Genomic DNA, 13,293 nt, shown 5'->3' on the forward strand with positions numbered 1-13,293 from the left:
GTATCGTCTTTTCTTTTCTTGCTACATAAGAAGAAATAATGTAATTTAATCAGCAAGTATAGAAATGCAACATGTTTGTTTTTGCTCGTATTTGATGAATTGAAGTAAATGACATATATGTATAAAAATATCACAAATGAGTTAACATCTGTTATAGTGAGCACTACACCTTTAGTGCAGTAATCCATCCACATGGCAGGTGAGACATAAGGAGATGCTAATTATAAAGAATTGCACAGGTGTGCCTCAGACTGGTCACAATAAAAAGCCGCTCTATAATGTGTAGTTTTCCTTGAAGAAGCACTTTTATTAGGCACTGAGCTCCAGGTTCACATGTAGGTCATTTTTGAGGAGGGACAGTGAAACTGTCAGTAACACTTTCCTTTCACAAAGACTTGATCAGGATTTTGACTGTGGCCTGTGGAACTTTGGTCCACTCCTCCTCCTCCAACGATGTTGATGTGTACGATGCTCCATATCTTGATACGTACCTGCCCAGTGGATGGATTATCTTGTATCTTTTATTTGTTGCATGAATATTTTGTTAAGTGGACTGTATATCGGTCTCTAGATGAGACTAATTTGCTGACTACTTTGCTGGTTCTAGGCCTTTTAATTCAGGCCAGATGTTGTGAATGTGTCTTTTGTAATGAGCAGGCTGAAAGAGGAAGTCTGGTGTTATGTAAATCAGGAAATGAGTCTTTTAATAGCAGATACTTTGAATACAAGAACTTTACATGGCAGGACCTGATGCAGATCAGTTATCAACAGCAGGTAGGCTGAAAACACAGAAACTGGTCTAACTTGTTTCAGAGGTAGAAAAGTACAGGTCAGTAAGTAATTTATGTTGATATTTATGTCTCTGACTGCGCACTTTATCTATGAGAAGTATGAAAAGATGCAACATGACTGAGATAATAAAGTACTATAAAAAAAAATATGACTGTTTTAAAGCCCTTTGTTTGTGTTGCTCTGAGGTTTATTTATTTTTTCCATAACATTTAGTTTTTTGCACGAACAAAGCTTTTTTTCATTCCCCCATAAGTTTGTTCCTGCTCTGCTTCTGCACAGTTCCTCATTCATTCTTCATTTCTCACTCTGAACTTTGCATGCCATTGCTTCAGTAAAGTGGATTTTCAGTTTGGTGGACGTGTTGGTGTTTAGTATATACTGAGAGGATTTTGTGAATTAAAACAACAACAAAAAAATGTTTAGGACTTGTGAAACGAGGTCATGCGGCCACACTGTACTGCTGAGGTGGAGGCCATCAAGATCCTGTTTCCATCTCTCATCATAACTCAGTCGAAAACTATATTCATGAATTATGACTCAGGGTATGGCACTTCAATAGATATCGTAATTGATGTGGCCTATATTTCAGAAATGTACACGAATGCATTATAGATATTCAACTTTCTGACATCAACTCTTGAAGCCATTGTTGGTAATATGATTATGTGTATTAATGAAAATTATACACATCATAACACCATGGAAAATTCATTTGAAATCACAAGGTACCTCACTCACTAAGTCTATGCAATTAGTTTACAACAGGGGTGTCAAAAATACGACCCGGGGGCCAGAACCAGCCCGCCAGAGGGTCCAATCCAGCCCACAGAATGAATTTGTTAAATTTGACATTCCGATTACAATCTAATGTCAAATACAATATGTATGTGCCTTTATAGATCCAGTGTGATGTGTAAATGGTAAATTTAGGCATGATATTGTTGAAACCGCACTCTTATTTCTCAAGAAATGTCATGTTTTGTAAAAAATATCCTTCATTAAATGTAAAACAAAGGAGAAAAAAACAATGGAGGTCTTGTTGTTCATAGGTTATTATACTATTATTTTACTGGTCTGGCCCAGTTGAGATCAAATTGTGCTGTATGTGGCCCCTGAACAAAAATTAGTTTGACACCCCCACTTTACAAGAATCAGTCCAAACCAAATGCTGCCGTCTAGTGGCGGAAAACCACAACAGCTACTCAAGCATGTGACGGTGGTTTATTTACACAAAGGCACAAACAGACTATGGAGCCATTTATTTGCCAGAAAAAGACACTCTTTCCGTTATTATCTCACCTCTCTTTTGATATAATAAAGAGTTTCTTACTTAATAATACATCTTTGACTCACTATTTCACTTACAATGCAGTTTATATTTTCCAAAACATTGTAATTTTTATGTCTCATCATTACATCAACTTTATGTTTATCATGTACTAATTATAGCTTGCCCCTAATACAATCTGACTCATTAAACTTTATACTTGTATACATTAATACAACTGAATTATGGTAGAGTTCATTCTTACTGAACTGTTTCAATTGGTTTAACCTTTAGGAACTTCCACTGTGTAAAAGCAGAATACATAATGTAATACATAATGTAACTATAAATGAAGCTGTGATATATTCATTTTTCCAATATTAATGTTCATTGATTTGAGTTGTTTTTCCACATATAGAATATGCAAGTGTCTCGCTGAAGCTGATCCCACTTCCTTTTAAGGAAAACACAGGAACCTGCTCCAGCATTCTTTACACAGTCAGTAGGGCGATGGCCAACCGGTAGACACCGCCCTCGTGGGCTGCTCCCGTGCTGCAAAACGCGCAAACCTGAATTGATGGGAGACGGGATGACGTCATGCTGGAAGACGTTGGTTTTCTTGTATCCAGGGATCATCCCGCTGCTGGTATTCACGCAAAGACCGAGGAAGTTCTCGTCATAACGTCGAACACGCTTTCGTTCTCACTTTTTTTTTTTGCAAAATATAGTTATTTTCGCGACTTTCTTCGTTGTGTTCGAGTGTGAAACATTCCGACAACAGCATGTCTTTCGTCCCGGGACAGCCGATGTGTGTTGTAGCGGTAAGTTTGGGAGGGGAGCGGGGTTGTTCCCTATTGTTCAGCGGTTTGACCATAACCCGTGTCAGTGACGAACAAAATTGAGTCAGTTGACACCGTTTACACTGGTTGACTTGTTATCTACGTCAACGTGAGTGAAAAAAACTTAACTTTGTTAGTTAAATCCTAGTGTAGCCACAGTGAGAACAGTGGTTTCGACTGACTTCACTGAAACCATCACGTCAAGTTGTTTAAAAACACATCAGGAAGTGAGACAAATGGGAGAGACTAGTGCGTTCCTAACATTATGTCGTTGGCGTTTACTTTAAAAACATTGTTGTGTTGATAGGTACAGTTTAGCCATAAGTGAACAGTTGCAATGGGCGTCACCACTGTGATTGTTTCAGTCTTCCTGGTGGACACAGTATTAGAATATTAGCAGCTATTAGTACATTTGCAAATTAAAGACGAGCTTTCTTTGGAGCGGCCATTACAGGAATGTGCACATTATGCTAAATATAGGTGTATATTTCTATCAATATGACAAGCCTTTAGTTTGACTATGTGGAATTAGCATTACAGATATTTGTGACGTCATTCTTACCAGTCAAAAACTACAGTTACAGATATCTGCAATTCAGTATTTGCTAGTCAGAATGACGTCACTGACGTCTTTTTCAGCAGTTCCATACCTAGAAATGTAATTGAATAGGGACAGGTAAGTGGTATGCTATCATCGTTTATTAAAGTATTAGTGTAACAGAGAGAAATACTGCCTCTGATTCTACTAGAAGCGAGAACTGTGCCAGAAAGTTCCGACTGACTGACTGACTCTTCAAAGCTCTCCAACATCCTCAGACTTCATTGTATCGGCCACAGCACTAAGGGACTCACTGCTTATTCATCAGCATGCACACAGGCGGTCTTTGTCTTGACAAGTGTTGTTGCCAGAGTCACACATCCATCTAGTTTCTTGAGCCTGCAGCTGCTTGTCTGTGTCAAAGGCAGGGCTGCACTTATAAAGTCAATGTGGGCTTCAATAACCATGGGTCAGAATCATTTGTCATGTGCTTAAACCAAGATTAGATTAATCAGTGCCTCGTTGTTGCAAATAATAGTTACTTGTTTTTTCTTGTCATTTCCAGTGTCTATCCTTTTTTAACAAAGAAATTAAAGTTGAATGGGACTGTTACAATACATTTTAGGTGTTCCTCTCTGCCTCTCATATAATCTGTCTTTTAGTAATGTACAGGAATGTATCTAGTATTGGCTGAGTTATGCAGCACTGATGGACAATTAGTTCAGATTTCCAACAACCAGTCAAAACTCTTTCTCTGACTTGTCTGTGTTGTGACTTGTTTGGGAATGGTTGATTAGCCTCTGAGAGGACATTTTATCTGATTTAGCTTTTTTTTTTTATGACACAGCAACAAATTGAGATTAAGAAACTACGACAGGGAGATCATCTGATCCTGGGCTTCAGCATCGGAGGAGGGATAGACCAGGATCCTGGTCAGAACCCTTTCTCTGAGGACAAGACTGACAAAGTAAGTGTGTGTATTGTCTTTAGGACCTTTTCTGGCACAAACACTGACCTTATCAGGACCAGTAGTCATCATGAAGACAAAAACCTGGTCCTAATGAGACACAACCTAATTTCTTAGTGTTTAAATTGTTTAAATTTAGGGTGAGGCATTAACTGGTTATTGTTAAGGTTAAGGATAATGTAGTGTCATGACCTAACAAGAATAGGAGCACAAACCTGTGTGTTTCTGACAATTTGCCAACAAAGAGACATTCTCATCACCATCATTATCATTATAACCAGACTACAACAACAGATCCAGTCATACACCAAGGAATGTCCATGAGTGTGTGTGACTGACGGAGTATAAATCTGTGAAATCAAATCAAATACAATTTATTTTCCCCTCAGTGTAGCAACAGCTGCAGAACAGTGTACAGCACGGCAGAGACAACAAACAGCCTACAAAGAGTATTTCATTTCTAGAATATACAGTGAAAACACAGGATAAAATGGATGAATATTCCACCTGCTCTAAAAAATGGTGTTGCACCACACATACAAATAGTAAAGAATACGTTACAACTTACACCATGTTGTTACACCTCTGGTTGACCAGCTTGGTGCTCGGCCATTTATCTTTCAAAGTGATTCATTGTAAACAGTTCCTATTATGTCACTGGGGAGTGTTACTTGTTTTTATTATTTAGCTTCTGTGTTGGGTGTTGTCTGCAGATAGTGATATGCTGTCATGGCAGCACACATGGCTTAACCTAAAACTACTGTTGTCATACTGAGGTTAAGACTGACTGTCAGCAGCTTGGAAGGAGGGTCACTCTGCAGTGCAGTAGGATTTCAAAAATCAGCTATGATGAAGTCACCAACCTTATGTTTATATTGACCAAACTGGCTGTGAGCGGATTGGCCTCCTCTGACTGGTTAGAATGATGAGGCTTGTTCAAAAACTTAAGAGAAACACATCCATGCTGCTGCCTTCAACAGCACTTTTTCATTTTAAGTTTGTTTATGTGTTACCATTTTATCTAAAGATAATCAGCGAGCGATATTCTTCCTGCTTCTGCTGTTGCACAGCAGTTCTAGAGCAGTGTTTAGGTGAGGTAAGACTGTATCTGAGGGACAGGCTTGAACACATTTTTGTAGGTTGACGTAAGAACAAACCAGACTGAGATCATAGGAAGTAAAAGGAAAGACTGCCGCTTTGCTCTTAGCCACATCTGAATGTGCTGGCTATGTAAACAGTAGACATTCTTTACATCTTTACGGAAGCATTATGATTACATTCCCTCACCTTGATATCACAAAACATTTATCTTTAAAAGTGCACTGGGCTCCTGTCTCATTTTGTTGAGGAGTTTACAATATTCCTGATATAGCTCATTAGTTAATCACTTCATTTATTGATCTAGTATGTTATTAAACAACGTGAGGTTTTACTGCTGCTTTTCCCTGTCCAACAATCAAGTGATGATTGACCAAAATACTGTATGTACAAAAGTTAAGTGAAGAACGTAAGAAATATGAAAAGCTTGTCAGACAGATGATGGAATTAATTGTTGGCTGTAGTATTATAATCAATAATTTATTTCTCTATGGGTCGCCACAGCGAATGATCCGCATACTTGAGTTTGCACGGATACCCTTCCTGGCGCGTTCCATTGATCAATATTAAGCTCCTAAACGCAGCATTAATATTTGAATACCACAGAGAAGGTTCATGGATGTTGTGAAGGAGGACACAAGGACATTTGGTGTAAAAGAAGAGGACAGAAGAGGGATTGGGCAAGATTGAGGCAGATGATCAACTGTGGCGACTCCTGATGGTAGAAGCCAAAAGAAGATCTTACCACCATCATCATCATAAGTTGCTTAATTTTAAAAGTAAGAGTTCATAGGAATTTATATATGACAATAACTAGGGGTTGGGGGTCAAAATATCGGTTTGGTGATATATTGTTATCCTTCCTCATGCAATAAGATAATCAATACGCCATGGCAAATATCAATAATTTAATTTAAATAAAAAAAAAGAAAGAAGAAAAATGCTCTATAGGCTGAAGAAGAGGAAGTATAGTGGGATAATGGCATGTGCTTCTTTTGTCCAAAGGGTATCTATGTGACCAGGATAACACCGGGAGGACCAGCAGAGGCGGCAAACTTGATGATGGGAGACAAAATATTGCAGGTGGGTATTAAAATGGAGCTGCTGTGCTCTAAATCCACAAGATGGCGCTATGTGTACACAAGAGTGAGCTGGGCATTAGGAGCCGAGCCATGATCACGAAGAGTGATGTTAACTTTAGTAATAATCATAGTAATGGTAATAAAAAAAGTGGCTCCAGCTTTTTTTAAACGGGTACTTTAGGTTTATTAAATGTGGCTGTATGAGGTATTGCAGTTTCCATGGGCCGTCCAGGACACCCTCACCTATAACATGGCTGCAAATCATATCTCTGTCAAAGCTCATGTAATCAAAATTTGGAATGTTTATGCAGGATCAGACACTCTACCAGACTATGTTTCATCCAGGTCTAAATTTAAATTGCCACCAAATACATAATCTGTTTATGTATTTGGTGGCAATTTAAATTTAAAAAGCCCTGTTTAACAAGTTCATATCCATATATCATCAGATCAGGATACATTTTGTCTATGATCTATACAGATCCAGAAAGTCGTCTGGATCCAGTGGATCAAAATATAAAAATGTCAGGTGCCGGTATCTAAAATGCAGGGACAGGTGTTTAAGCTTTGGCATCGGTATGTGCTCATGAGTACTCTTTTTTAAATTATGTTAACTTTTGACTTCGTTTTTGAAATCCTATGTTCAAATGCACCCATGTGGCACAAACCGCAGCAGAACTGCAGCTCCTTTGTCCCTTTCTGTGTGGGCATGTTATTATGAGTGAGAGTGTGTGCACTCCTAGGCAGGTCTATGGTAACATTGCACACTCGGCAAAGTCAATGTTGTCAGTACCTGATACAAACGTGAATAAAAAAAAAACCCTCAACTGTCCGTTCAAACAAAATGATTTTCTTTATCCCAGGTGAACGGCTGGGATATGACCATGGTGCCCCATGACAAGGCTCGTAAAAGACTAACAAATAAAAAGGAGGATGTGGTACGACTACTGGTAACCAGAAAGACACTGGAGGAAGCTGTCAAGCATTCCATGGGTTACCCCAACCAATGCCACTGAGACACTACACTTCCAAAGCAATCGCCAACGACTGAACACACTCTGATTATCTGATTATCCCACAAATCCAGATGATGTTTGCACCAACTACCACACCACAGACACCAGACAGGGTTTAGATGACATATTCAGATGCCTGAAGCTGCACAAGTCAGTGTTTGACAACCATCACATCATCAATTTCCTTTTGAGTTTTTTTTACATTTAGCATATCCATATGTAACTTTCTGAATCATATACAGAGAATAATCTCTGAATAATAATACAGAGATTTATAGCAAGTCAGTAAATCCACCTCTGCTGTCCAGTTAATTGTAAGCAGAAAAATAACAACACTTGCTGAGGTTTTTGTATTGTGTGCACTCAAAGTTAATGCCACAGACAATTCCTGTGATTCCTGTTTGTTTGAAAAACCGCAAACTCATCTTTTCCTCCTACATTTTACCTAATATAGCTTTAATCAAGAACATTCATTGCTGTTAAGCATTTTATTCAATTTAAATCAAATGCAAAATACCTCAAAACAAAAAAGCCTCAAAACACTCAAGTATGTGATTAAAATATGAAAAGAATGTTTATCCTCATGTTTGTTTTTCCATTTTTACAAAAGAGGAAATTGTCTACTTTTTTGGCCCAATTTCCTCTATGATGTTAAAAGTGATTGAACAGTTTCCTTTTAGTCCTAGTTAGTTTCCTTTAGTCCTTTAGTTAGTTTCTCAATTAGTCCTCTAGAACTCTGTCTTTCGCTCAGTTTTTCTTTCAGCTACCGGGACAAGTTTTTTGCAAAACAATTACAGCACGATTTATAGCACAAAGGAGCGGTGTTAAATGTCAAATCTTGGTTGGGTAAAACATGTACGACACTTCAATAACTCAGCAGCCTTTATCTTCTGTAGTAAGTATCCCTGATGCAAAAAAAGACTAGAATGTGCATATGAATTGGTTGTTTTTCAAGCAGTTGTGCTTGTTATGGCACATATATCACCATGTCTATGGAAACGTTCCAGCGTCCTGATGACATTAACCACAATACAATTCCACCTTGATCTGCAAGTGACACAAAAGTTGTCCGTTTTCTCTTTAATGGTTTTGGGGGCTGGGGAAACCCTTTAAATCATGTGTTAATGCGTTAATTATGTGTAAATCCTGTTATTGACACATATTCCTTTTCTCTTTCTATTGTTGGTGATGTCTGCTACATGTAAGGGAACATCTGAATCTGCTAAAATAGCAATACTTTAAAATGCACCATATTTGTGGGAACGTTTAAAGATGCTTTGAATTGTATTTCTTGTGAGTGACCACAGTAACACCAAACTCTGCAGGAGAGAATGTGACTTGATGCACACCTGCCTTACTCTCGTACCTATTCCTATTCCTATTTGTCTCCATATTCCTTTTAACAGTTTTTTTGTGTGTGTTTTAGTGTAAATGATGCTTTTCCTCTGGTACAGTACATACTACATCATGATGCAAATGAGGGATTTAGTATTAATCCAAACACTGTTTTGGCTCTAACACCTGACTGTTTCCTCTCACGATAGATTCCATGTGGACTTAGTCATGATCTTGTGGTTATTGAGTTTGCATCTCTCCTGCTGTTGTCTTGTTCCAATTCATTTTCAAGTAAGCGCCAAAACAAAAAAGCTTAAAACAACCAAATCCAGGTTAACATAAGCATGTCAGGTCATCCTGGAATTATGGGAGCTGGCCTGTGCATGCAGCCTTCCTGTCCCACTGCCCTACTTGTAATGGCTGGTTACCCCATGTCAGGGCTCATTTAGCCCCTTGTCTATACACACAGCAATTCGACACCAATTAATACAGATGTGCACTTTCTCATAGTCTCATTACTGTACGGCAGTGTCTGCTTCACATAGTGCCTGCAGCACTTAGCTGTCTAGAGCAGGAGATCCCTGAGCCCCAATAAGCAAATGGGTCTAGCTGCTGTGTGTGTGACAGTGAGAGAGAGAGAAAGAGAGAGAGTGTGTATCCAGGTGAGACAAGGACAGGTTATTAATATTGTCACATCAAAACGAGTCATATTGATGATTGGGGTCATGGACGACTCACTGGAGCTCAGCAGCTTATCTACTCTCTGTCAGGGTCACATACATACTACAGGCAGTGTGTCAGAGCTGACTCATCTTCTAGTCACTGTTTACGGTGAAAATGGTAAAGCTGTTATCACTTTTATCTGATTGATCCATCTGGTTTGTTGGCAGATATTCAACTTTAAGAGAAGATGTACAGTAGGAGAAGAGTAATTTCATATCCAAACCATCAGACAGTTCACATTGTGCTATGCCAACACTGTCAAGTAAAGCACTGGAGTCTACTATGTAATAGGAGTTTTAAGACCTCACTAATGGTGTTGTCAGGAGGTGCTGCCCACTACTGGTCTAATGACACTATATTTGTGACAGATCCTACAGTACTGCACTGTACTGGAGATATTTCGCTCATGAAAACAGGTCTACATTAAAGCTAGAGTCTGAAAGTCTGGAAATTCAAGTAATGACAGGCTACACTTTAAAAAGCACCCCCTCCCGTTGACCCTTTCAATAAAGCTAGACCCTAAAAACACTGGAAGTCATTGTCTGCACTGGAAGCAGGAATATTTGCTGCACTTACTCTTGCGTCTTGCAAACAAAACTCAGACTATAGTCTCTAGTCACCTTTACAACAGTGCTGCCCCCAAAAATGTATTTCTCTATGGCTATAAAGATGTCAAAATTAATTTGACAAATAAACCCGGGTTGTTTTTACGTTGTTGTTTAACACTTTTGAGAAGACAAACCATTTTTCATATATGCTCCAGTGGTGTTCCATCCACCTCTTATAACATCTGTTTAGTTTATCCTTCTGTCAAGGTTTGTTTATTTGTTATCTATATCTGTGCTGCTTTGCCTTTGTTTTGATAATGAATAGATGTTGATGATGTAACTGAGGAGAAAAAGATTCTGAATTTACTGGTCCAGAGAACAGTTTTGTCTGACAGCTGAAGATAAAACGTCTACAATGAGACACAATGTGTGAAAAAAGATGATAAATTGTGTCTGTGACACAAGGAAATTCCACAGGTGTGTGAGGAAAGTGTCCAACACGTCTTCCATTTCCATTTAAAAGTGTCGAGTGATGGAGTATAATTCAGACTATGTGTGTCAGAAACACTTAAGAAGCCCTAACATTAAGTACACCTATCACTCACTATCACAAGTAGTATTAATGAGTACATGACATACTGGTCCGTAAATTGCAGGAGTTATTCTACTGTTAATATATAGTATATGTAGACAGTTTTGTTGTTATGTACCGGGTTTCAGGTGAAAGCTGTGGAACAGAGATGGTGGGCTCGCTGTCATGTCTCTTTAACTCCACCTCCACTGTGATGGTCTGCTGATCCTCCTCACGCACACGCAGCTCCTCCTGGGTCCTGAACACAAACAAAAACATGTGACATACAGGGAAAAATGAAATGCTTAGAGGAAATGAACCACATGTGAGAAAACACACACAGCTTCATCACAGCAATAGGAACAGTGTGACCACTCATAAACACACCGACCAACAGGCTGACCCCACATTTCACTTCTTACCTCCAACCACACCCTGAAAACATGAAGCTAACAAACCTCAGCACATTATAAAAACAGTTATGCCGGCTTTAAAAGCTTGATGCAGTGAAAGTAGCATTCATGGTCCTGGCTCACCTCACATCATGGCTGAGAGACTGGGTGTGCCGCCTGCAGACAGAGGACACAGTGTCAGTGCAGACTGCATATGAATACTGCTTACCTCTAGTCAACACGCAACAAGTTAGGTGTTCATATGATAAACTACTGATGCAACAGTGAGATTTTTCACATGTGTATATTTAGGATTTTAACCCTTCAAAAGTAATAAAGAAAATAGATTAACTAAGGAAAACACAAAAGTCTATTTACCTGTAGCGAGGGTGTTCTGATGTGTCAGATGGGGATCTCTCAGGAATGGACAGAGAGGTGGTAGAAGACAGCGTGGTGGCGATTGACGCTGTGGTGGCTTCCTCAAATGATGGAGGAGTACATGGAAGAAGATCTGGCCGCCCTGGAGCAAAGAGAGAAAGAGACAACAAAGAAATTCCATTATTCATCCTTTGAGAAACCTGGTGCATATTTTAGTATTTCATGTATATTCTATGAATTTTTTACAAAATACTTGTTACTAGTACTAGTTGTTATTCCTGTGTAGCCATTTCCTTCCCTTGGCAACAGCTACAACCCTCTTGTGGACAAAGAGCTGAGATCAGTCACACTTTTGTTTACAAAAGATGACTTCAAAACATTAACATGTCATGTAGGATAGAGATTACACTGTGTTTTGTTACCCAAATGACTGAGAAAGCGACTGAGACAAAAGCAAAGTTCTGAAAAATAAGCTTTTTCTAAACTCTTTACTGCCTTGTGGTAACTGTGGTTGGTAAATTCTGAATCTGTGTATGGGCTCTGTTTCAATTATTTGTCTCTACATCTACAGTTATGTCACTGCATCGCAACACTGTTTTATTTACCCTCATCCTCCAGTGTTGGAAAGCTACGAGCTCCTCTCAGGTCGTAGATGTTCTCATCCCTCTCACAGGGCAGCTGGCTCGCTGACCAGGCTGCACCAGGACCAGCGCACTTAGGCACCATCAATGACACGCGGCCCTTCTTAGAAGGAGAGGATTTCAGAGCTGAGGGCCAAATCACATAAACACGTTAACTTGAGACTTGCGAAAATCCTTGTTAAGAAAGCCACACAAGGATCAAACTGGTGTGGTTCTCTCACACAACATGTAGCAGAACCTAATAAGGCAGTTGGCTCCTGTCTCTTATTGTCCTGTCAAAGCTCAGCAGTAAAAAAGACACTAAGCCTGGCATCTGACATCTACATGTGCAGCTCTTCCCACACAGCTCAGTTTGACTATGTAAGGCAGTGTTTACTCACAGGAACTCTTCCTGAAAACTGTGTTGCTCATGAACTTAAGGAACCTATCCGCATAGAAGCCGGGCCGGTGGACTGACACAGTGTCCTGAGGAGAGACAGACATTATGAGACAAGTGGTGCATGGATAAAATAATCAAATTTGTGCATACAGTAGATTAACAATCCTATTTCATTAAGTCTTTTCCCAGGGTCAACCCAGGACAACACTAAAAAAGACAAAAGACAGACAGAAACAGCCAGACGAGGCTACAGACGAGTCTCTACATTATTTATGTTGCAGCAGACGGCGATCACACTTCTAGCAGACTGACAGATGACACTTGGTGTTTGGTTTAGACTGATAGAAGAGAGAAGGAGGGATGAAAGAGACGGGGACTAAGTCACTTCTCCTTACACGCTTACTATGTGCATTATAATCCAGTGCGTTATTATCAGTGGAGTTCACCATGAGTAACATCTTTGAAGGCAGAGAGAGAGAGAGAGAGAGAGAGAGAGAGAGAGAAAAGCAGTGACACGGTTTGTTGCTTTCCCACTCATGCTTTGTGTGTTAGTTTGCTTCATAGTGAAAAAATGAAATGAGTTAGTGGGTGGGGGGATGATATGACATGTGAGGTGCAATAAAGTTGAAGGATCTATAGTTGACCAAGCACACAAAGTGTGGACAGTTTTAAACAATAAAGCTACAAAAGAAGTGTTAGTAAGTGTTAACTTGGAATAATTAATGAA

At 39.3% G+C, this 13,293-nt stretch overlaps 2 protein-coding genes across 3 annotated transcripts in view; one reads left to right on the forward strand and one right to left on the reverse strand.

Moving 5' to 3' along the window:
• The first annotated feature begins 453 nt into the window (after positions 1–453).
• On the forward strand, positions 454–8,259 carry LOC122780469 (tax1-binding protein 3-like). Of its 2 annotated transcripts, none has more exons than XM_044043431.1 (4): positions 454–774; positions 4,284–4,403; positions 6,507–6,584; positions 7,447–8,259. In XM_044043431.1, exons 1-4 carry the CDS (start codon positions 454–456, stop codon positions 7,597–7,599), a joined length of 672 nt encoding a protein of 223 aa, XP_043899366.1. In that variant the 3' UTR covers positions 7,600–8,259. The 2 variants fall into 2 exon arrangements, with proteins under 2 accessions (XP_043899366.1, XP_043899367.1); XM_044043432.1 differs by lacking the exon at positions 454–774 and adding an exon at positions 2,670–2,880.
• An 878-nt stretch (positions 8,260–9,137) lies between these two features.
• pip5k1ca (phosphatidylinositol-4-phosphate 5-kinase, type I, gamma a) overlaps positions 9,138–13,293 on the reverse strand; it is a 29,287-nt gene continuing 25,131 nt past the window's right edge. The window contains exons 11-15 of the mRNA XM_044043433.1: positions 12,568–12,652; positions 12,152–12,313; positions 11,547–11,688; positions 11,313–11,345; positions 9,138–11,035 (exon numbers count right to left, since the gene is read on the reverse strand). Of these exons, the coding sequence (XP_043899368.1) occupies positions 10,876–11,035; positions 11,313–11,345; positions 11,547–11,688; positions 12,152–12,313; positions 12,568–12,652 (582 nt within the window). The 3' untranslated portion in view covers positions 9,138–10,875. The remainder of the gene's footprint in view (positions 11,036–11,312; positions 11,346–11,546; positions 11,689–12,151; positions 12,314–12,567; positions 12,653–13,293) is intronic.

Source organism: Solea senegalensis, linkage group LG14 (genome assembly GCF_019176455.1).
Source record: "Solea senegalensis isolate Sse05_10M linkage group LG14, IFAPA_SoseM_1, whole genome shotgun sequence".
Taxonomy (NCBI): domain Eukaryota; kingdom Metazoa; phylum Chordata; class Actinopteri; order Pleuronectiformes; family Soleidae; genus Solea; species Solea senegalensis.